Here is an 8,236-nt window from a genome sequence, read left to right as displayed (position 1 = left end):
GGGGAGGAAAAAACATAAAAAAGGAGGAGCCAAAGCACTCTCTCTCTCTTTCCCGAGTGCATGCGCTCTTTCTCTTTCTCTCTCTCTCTCTCCAGCGCGCTGGCATGCTCCTCCACTCTCTTCTCTTCATGTCTTTGGGTTGGCATGGCCTCACGCTTTGAGGATGGATTCTCCTGCTATCTTTTAAATAAAATAGAGCTGTAACACTGATTTGTCTAAGAGCTTTAACATGGTTTGTCTAAGACCCGAGAGCTGTGACGCGCTGAGGGCTTTAATGTCCCTCACTCCGAACTTTTGTTGTGATGAGACAGAACTGAGGAGCATACACTCGCCTAACATCTATGGTGCCGTGACTCGTGGAAGAGGCCAAGCACAGCAGGAGCCCAACTCAGCGAAACCTCCCATGGTTGAAGCAGAAAGCGAAGAAAACCCAGCGCAAGGGAAGTGCCAAGAGGTCCATCATGCTGGAGACCAGGACAGCGAAAAACGAACTCAGCAGAAAGCTCATGCAGCTCAGCCTCAGATTCCAGAAGACCTCCAGTTAAGGTAGGAGGTCCTCACTTCTATGGCTGGAGGAACATGCCTAACAAAATCTTAATTCCTCTACAATCTTTCCTTTCTTGTTTCCTTGAACCCCCTGCGAAGAGACGGGCGGCAGTGGGCGCAATTGAGGGACTCTGGAGAGGCTACTCTTTGGTATGTCCCAAAGGCACTATCTGCTGGGCCCCAGTAGCTGTTACCCAAGCTGGTGGGGGTTCTTCTGTCCTTACTCTTCTCTGTGCCAAGAATCAGGCCAATGAAAACTGTGAGCACAGGTCAGGAATTTAGTAGATTTTCTGGCAGGCTATGAAGGGGATTCCTTGACACGTTTTCCCCACTGCTTTTTCCTCCTGTCCTTCAGCTCTCTCCTGGGACTCAAGCCTAGACAAAACCCAGGATGCCTGGCTTCAGGACCTAATAAGCTCAGGCTCTGATATCTCATTGCAAAAATTCATTGAAAGACAAAACAATAAGTAAGAGGTGGGTTTGTTAGGATTCAGAGAGAAGCTACACTCTTCATGGTGTGGGCCATTGCTGAGGGCAAGGGCTCTGGCCATGGAATGCAGCCTGGCTAGGTTTTGCTGGCGGGGTGAATTCATATGCCAAAGAGTGGGAGCATCATCCCAGCCATTGGGGAACCACCCACTCCTCCATCTTTTGACAGTGCCTTGGATCTGTCCTGCCACCTCTGGGTGTGTCTGTTGGCTTATAGATTGGGGATTAAGGTTTACTTGAATTTGACTTGTCATCTTGGACCCAATTAATTTTAATTGGTTTACATTATACCCTTGTGCTATGTCATTCTTTCAAAGGTTGTGCTCTGCCTCCTTCCCTCCTATTTCATGCTCCTTTCCTCAGCCCCATCCAGGCCCACAATGTTGCCTCTACAATCTTCTGGAGGGACAATCAGAAAAGAGCTTGCCTTGGGAGGGAAATACTGTATAATATACAACCCCTTAATCCTACCTAGCACTGGTTACACTGGAGATCTTGGGGATGCCCAACTCCAGTCCGGGGGTCCCAGGAGGTCAACCTTCCTTGACCGGCCTAGGGATCTGGTCCTCAAAAGTTTGTCACTCCTCAAACTGCTCAGGGATCTGCCAGTCCCAGGGGTCCCAGGTGGTCGTCATGCCTCGACCTGCCCAAGAACCCAATTCTAGGGAGGCCATCACGCCTCGACCTGCCTGGGGATCTGCACCCTTACCCTGGGACGCCTGGCTCTCAGGTTGCAACAGTACTGGGTAGGAAAAGGTTCAGAAAGACTCACCCCTAAGGAAGTCCAGCCATGGAAATTGAAGGAGGCCTATTAGTTTTCTTCTTTTTCTTTTCCTCCCTGTCATGACTATCTTTCATATGGGAAATTACCAATCCACTTCCTGCAGACGCCCTTGAGATGCATCCTTGATAAGTGGAAGCTGTTCGATCCTTTAACTTTGAGGAGGAATTGCTTAAAATTCTTTTGTGCCACTGCTTGGCCACAATACCCACTGGGGGACGAGGAACACTGGCCTGAGGATGGGAGTTTAAATTACAATACCATCCTGCAGCTACAATTATTCTGCAAAAGACAAGGAAAATGGACAGAGATTCCCTATGTCCAAATTTTCTTTCAACTAAGAGATATTGAAGAAGGAATTCATAGGGCCTGGACTCCATCTTAGGCCTATTCATGCTGATCATGCTCAGCCACCTTTCCAATGGACTCTGAACTCTGTGTTTAGTGCCTATGAAAACAACAACAGAAGGATAAGACCCCCTCCAGACAGGGGAACCTTGAAGATCCTATCTAGGTTACTCATCGCCTAAGAGAAAACATACACTAATCACCCCTTCCTCCAGACAGGCCATAAATTTTTCCGTATCTATCAGAGTGTAACCTCGGGTTTATTGATTATTGGCTAATTGTTTGACTGTTTGAGCATATGAGCACATAGCAGGTGAATGATGGGGTTATTGGGATTGTATTTTCCTTGGTTTATGCAAGTCTCAAGGAATTTGGAGTGGTGGGTTCAGACACGTACACATGGGGTGTAAAAGATTTTCACAAATGCTGGTCGGGGTCCTTGGCTAAGAGGAGACAATGCCTTGGGCCCGTTGGTGTGATAAACTGCACTCCACTATCTGCATTGTCCTTCTGAGTGAGTTTGTTTCCCGGAACTCGTGGCTACAACAATATGAAGGAACTATGTCGTAAGTATGGGATTGTTGTACGCCCTAAAAGTGAGCCTACTAGGCAGATGGTGTTAGGCAAGGTAACCAAGAGAAGGGATTCCCCGTAAATGCTCACCTCCCATGCCCCCCAAAAGACTGGAGCCTCCCACAGCTCCTGAGTTGTCTGGTGCTTCTTCCTTGTATCCAAACTTGCCCCCATATCTGGGAACACCCCCTCCACAAAAGCCAGCTCGAGTATGTCCCTTAGTTGAAACTGGAGGAGAATTTGGACCAACCCAGGTCCATAAGCCCTTCTCCCTTTTAGAACTAAGACAGATCAAACAAGACCTGGGAAGCTATACAGATGACCCAGGCAAATTTGTAGATACCTTCCAACATATTACCTTGGCCTTTGACTTGACGTGGAAAGACATCATGGTCGTATTTAGTCAAACTTTATCTGACCCTGAACATACTAAAGTTTTAAAGGAAGCCTGAAGGTATGCAATGGGGCTTCACATGTCAAGTGATAGATACCCAGTAGGGGAAACTGCAGTCCTCCCCCTCCTATCCTAATTGGAATTATAGTGACCCTGAGCACATCTGGGAAAGGGATCATTTTCTAATCTGTGTGAAGGCAGGACTGAAAGCAGCCCAACAAAAAATAATTAGCTATGCCTGGGTCTCAGCAATAACTCAGGAGCCCAATGAGAACCCCACTGCCTTTCTGGAAAGGCTAAAAAGAGGCCCTCCAAAAGTTTACCAATCTGGACTTGACTCTTATGAGGGACAGGTGATTTTAAAGGACAAATTCCTGTCCCAATGTGCATTTGATATCAGAATTAAGTTACAACAGCTACAGCAGCAGGACCCTGCTTCCTCTTTAGATGAGATGGTCCAGACAGCCACCAATATCTTTTATAACAGAGAACAGGAGAAGGAGGCCAAGGCCCAGAAGAGGGAGAGAAGGAAGGAGACAAAGCATGCCTAGATGCTGGCCACCTTCCAGGGAAGCCCTATGGCAAACCCCGAGTCCTTGAAGGACAAGGCACGAGGCAAATGCCTAATCTGTAGATAGGAGGGGCATTGGGCCAAAGAGTGTCCAAACTGGGACAAGTCTCCTAAAATGGCTTGCTACAGATGCCATCAACTGGGACATTGGGCGGCACTCTGTCTTTGGGACCTAAGAGCCTCAAGGTCAAGTGCCAAGTCTTCCCTCATGATGGTTCAACAGGACTGAAGCGGCCCACTCCAGCCAGCCCGCCTGTCACAGATAACCATCATGGGGCTGGAGCCAAGGGTGCAACTTGATGTGGCAGGTAGGCCCAAGAATTTCTTGGTTGACACGGGGACTACCTACTCTGTCTTGATCTCCTACTCTGGAGCCGTCTCCTCCCAAATCTGTACCATTTTGGGTGCTACAGGAAAAACAACTACTAGAAGATTCACCCAAGCTCTTCTTTGTTGCTAGGATGGACAAATATTTTCCCACCAGTTTTTGGTGGTCCCTGAGTGTCCTACTCCCTTAATGGGAAGAGACATACTCATTAAACTGGGGACCATCCTTGTGATGGGAGGCTTTTCAGCCCCTAGAGCTCTACAGCTCCTGGTTACTACTGAAGAACCCATTACACATTCTCCAATAGGGAGGGTCAAAAAACTATGGGAAGACAAAGTTAACCCCCAGGTGTGGGACTAGGGGATTCCTGGATGAGCCCACCAAGCTGAACCAGTCATCATTGTCCTCTGAGATCCCACTCAGTTTCCTAACTGGAAACAACATCTCCTCAAAAGAGAAGCTCAGGAGGGACTACAGCTTTTAATAAATAAATTCCTTGCTGTGGGCTATTGGTCCCCACCAGTTCGCCATATAACACCCCAATCCTCTGAGTAAAGAAAAAGAACAGAACCTGGCGAATGGTTCAAGATCTCCAGATCATAAATGAAGCTGTAGTCCCCCTCCATCCCACAGTACCCAATCCCTATATAATCTTGGGAGAAATCCCACCCAGTGCCAAGTGGTTTACAGTCTTGGATCTCAAAGATGCTTTTTTTTTTTTTTGCATACCACTGGCTAAAGAATCCCAATATCTTTTTGCCTTTGAGTGGGAGGCTCCAGGAGAAAAACACCAACAGATGACTTGGACAGTATTACCTCCGGGGTTCAGAGATAGCCCCCACCTGTTTGGACAGGCCCTTAGCTGGGATCTCCTAGATCTGGGCCTGGGACATAATGGGAAAATATTACAATATATAGATGACCTACTAATCTGCTCTCCAGATGAGAAAAAATGCCCAACAACATGCAATTCAGGTTCTAAACTTTTTGGCAGAAAGGGGATATAAAGTCTCCCGTGCTAAGGCACAAATGGTCGAGACAAAAGTCACTTACCTGGGAGTTCAGATTACACATGGGTCTAGGAAGCTGTCCTCTGATCTAGTACGAGGAATCCTCCAGTTGCCCTCCCCCCCGACTTGAAAACAATTGCGAGCTTTCCTGGAGCTAATTGGGTATTGTAGAATCTGGATACCCAACTATGGTCTAATTGCCCAGCCCTTATATGAAAGCTTGCTTCCCTGATGGCTCAGCCGGTAAAGCGTCTGCCTACAATGCAGGAGACCTCGGTTCAATTCCTGGGTCAGGAAGATCTCCTGGAGAAGGAAATGGCAATCCACTCCAGCACTCTTGCCTGGAAAATCCCATGGATGGAGGAGCCTGATAGGTTACAGTCCATGGGGTCGCAAAGAGTTGGACATGACTGAGCGACTTCACTTATATGAAAGCTTAAAGGGACAGGATGAATCAATCCCACTGATGTGGGGAACTCCTCAAAAGAAGGCAGAGGCTATACTAAAACAGACCTTAACTCAGGCACCAGCCTTGAGGTTGCCAGACCCAGAAAAAGCATTCCAACTTTATGTCCATGAAAGAGAGGGAATAGCCTTGGGAGTGTTAACTCAAAGGCTGGAATCTGAGCCCCAGCCTGTAGCTTACTTATCCAAGAGGCTTGATCCAACTGCCCGAGGCTGGCCCCCCTGCCTTCGAAATCTTGAAGCTATTGCAATCATGATAGAAGATGCTTTAAAACTCTCCTTTCGGGGCAAACTATTTTTACCAGCCACCAAGTAAAACAACTCCTAAATGGGAGAGGCCATTTATAGATGTCTGATTCATGGGGTCGCAAAGAGTCGGACACGACTGAGCGACTGAACTGAACTGAACTGATCAAAGAATCCTCAGATATCAAGTAATGCTGATGGAAAATCCAGGCCTCACTATATCCCCTTGTGAGGTTCTTAACCCAGCCACCCTCCTGCCTACCCCCGAGGGCTCTCTCCCCTTTCACTCTTGTCTAGAAACCTTGGACCACTGGACAAAACCCCAAGAGGGATTGTCGGAAGATCCTCTGACCAATCCTGAGGAAATCTGGTAAACTGATGGAAGCAGCTTTGTCTTAGATGGAAAAAGAAGAGCCGGATATGCAGTAGTCTCCAATTTTGAGATCATAGAGGCTAAGCCTCTGCCACCAGCAGTCAAGGTACCAGGATATGACTCCTGGATTCATTACTCATGAGTCAAGCCATGGAAGAAAACAGAAGAGGACACTCAATACACCTGTGAGCCCCTGGGAGGTCTCAGATACTTATTCAAAACTACAAATGAGTGCCATTCTAATGAACAACCCCAAAATCTGGTTTCTGAGGATAAGATTTCTCAGGATAGCTCTAAAGAGCCAACACAGCTTGGTAGGGACTGTACTCCAAAACAGGTAGGAGATAAATCTTCTGATCCCTGAATAAGGAGGGACTTGAGCCATCTTGGCGAAGTAAATTTGGAATTGGCTAATGCCCCTACTAGTCCTTGTTAGCCATATTGATGCTGCTTATGATTGTTGCATGTATTGTCAATTGTCTAACCTGTTTCGTCTCTGCCCAGGTCAACAAGCTACAACATGCAGTGCCAGTTCAACAAAGATACAAAACTACAGCCGACCATGGAAAATATCACTCACTCTTAGATGGACACCATTATGAAGACTCTGAGGCCTGAGACTAGCAAGAGGGGGAGGCCCAATACCCCTTGCTGTTCCAATTCAGCAGGAAGTAGCAAGAAAGACCTCGACGCCCCTATTCTCAAAGAACTGGACTTCTCATCTCTTAAGGAGGGAATGTTAGGTAGTTAGAATAGGAAATAGGAGTCCAAAATGGCGGTGGCTAAAAGATGAGGAAGGGAAAAGCCTGCAAAAATAGAACAAAGGAAGGTCAAAGGAAGGTCCGAGGACCAGAGTGAAGACCTCAGGTAGAACAAACAAAACTCCTGGCTATCCCAATTTGCATAGGGCAGGCCCAGGGGGGAGGAAAAAACATACAAAAGGAGAAGCCAAAGCGCGAGCTCTCTCTCTCTCCCCCCACCCCCGCCGAGTGCGTGCACTCTTTATCTCTCTCTCTCCGGCGCTGGCGCGCTCCTCCACTCTCTTCTCTTCATGTCTTTGGGTTGGCATGCCCTCACGCTTTGAGGAGGGATTCTCCTGCTATCTTCTAAGTAAAATAGAGCTGTACCACTGATTTGTCTAAGAGCTATAACATGGTTTGTCTAAGACCCAAGAGCTGCGACGCGCTGAGGGCTTTAATGTCTGTCACTCCAAATCTTTGTTGTGACGAGACAGAACTGAGGAGCATACACTCGCCTGGCAGACTACATTTACTCTATGGTGAATTTTCAGAGTAGAATGACAACTTGTTGTTCAGTCACTAAGTCATGTTGGACTATTTGTGATCCAATGGGCTTTAGAGTGCGAGGCTTCCCTGTCCTTCATTATTTCTCAGAATTTTCTCAAACTATGTCCATTGTGTTGACGATGCCATCCAACCATCTCATCCTCCTCCTCCTGCTTTCAATCTTTCCCAGCATCAGGGTCTTTTCCAATCAGTCAGTTCTTTGCATTAGTTGGCCAGAATATTTGAGCTTTAGCTTCAGCATCAGTCCTTCCAATAAATATTCAGGACTGAGTTCCTTCAGGATTGACTGGTTTGATCTCCTTTCAGTCTAAGGGACTCTCAAGAGTCTTCTCCAAGACCACAGTTTGAAACAATCAATTCTTTCATGCTCAGCCTTCTTTATAGTCAATTTCTCATATACATACGTGACTACTGGAAAAACCATAGCTTTGACTATACAGATCTTTGTTGAGAAAGCGATCTCTACTTTTTAATATGCAGCCTAAATTTGTCATAGTTTTCCTTCCAAAGAGCAGGTGTCTTTTAATTTTGTGGCTGCAATCACCATCCACAGTGATTTTCGGGCCCATGAAAGTAAAATATGCCACCGTTTTCATTTTTTCCCCCCATCTATTTGCCATGAAGTGATGGGACCAGAGGCCATGATCTTAGTTTTTTGAATGTTGAGTCTTAAGCCAGCCTTTTCACTTTCCTCTTTCACCTTCATCATGAGGTTAAAAGGGGGTGGGGTGGGGGTGTGTGTTTGTGTCAGATTTAACTTGATAACAACTTCTGTTGTTAACTTGCCATTGTTATTCAAACTGTT

General features: G+C 46.7%; 1 protein-coding gene across 1 annotated transcript; it reads left to right on the top strand.

Moving 5' to 3' along the window:
- LOC100296410 (uncharacterized) lies at positions 1-7,215 on the top strand. Its single transcript, XM_002699278.2, has 2 exons — positions 1-546; positions 6,629-7,215. The coding sequence occupies exons 1-2, from the start codon at positions 230-232 to the stop codon at positions 6,708-6,710; spliced, it is 399 nt and encodes a 132-aa protein (XP_002699324.1). The 5' UTR covers positions 1-229; the 3' UTR covers positions 6,711-7,215.
- Positions 7,216-8,236: the final 1,021 nt, after the last annotated feature.

Source organism: Bos taurus, chromosome 29, assembly GCF_002263795.3.
Source record: "Bos taurus isolate L1 Dominette 01449 registration number 42190680 breed Hereford chromosome 29, ARS-UCD2.0, whole genome shotgun sequence".
Taxonomy (NCBI): domain Eukaryota; kingdom Metazoa; phylum Chordata; class Mammalia; order Artiodactyla; family Bovidae; genus Bos; species Bos taurus.
This window is presented reverse-complemented; position numbering and strand designations above follow the sequence as displayed.

Excerpts from the sequence above, each read along its gene's own strand:
- LOC100296410 (XM_002699278.2), top strand. The coding sequence starts at position 230 with ATGGTTTGTCTAAGACCCGAGAGCTGTGACGCGCTGAGGGCTTTAATG. Across the intron at positions 547-6,628 it reads CCAGAAGACCTCCAGTTAAG|GTCAACAAGCTACAACATGC; the intron begins GTAGGAGGTCCT and ends GTCTCTGCCCAG.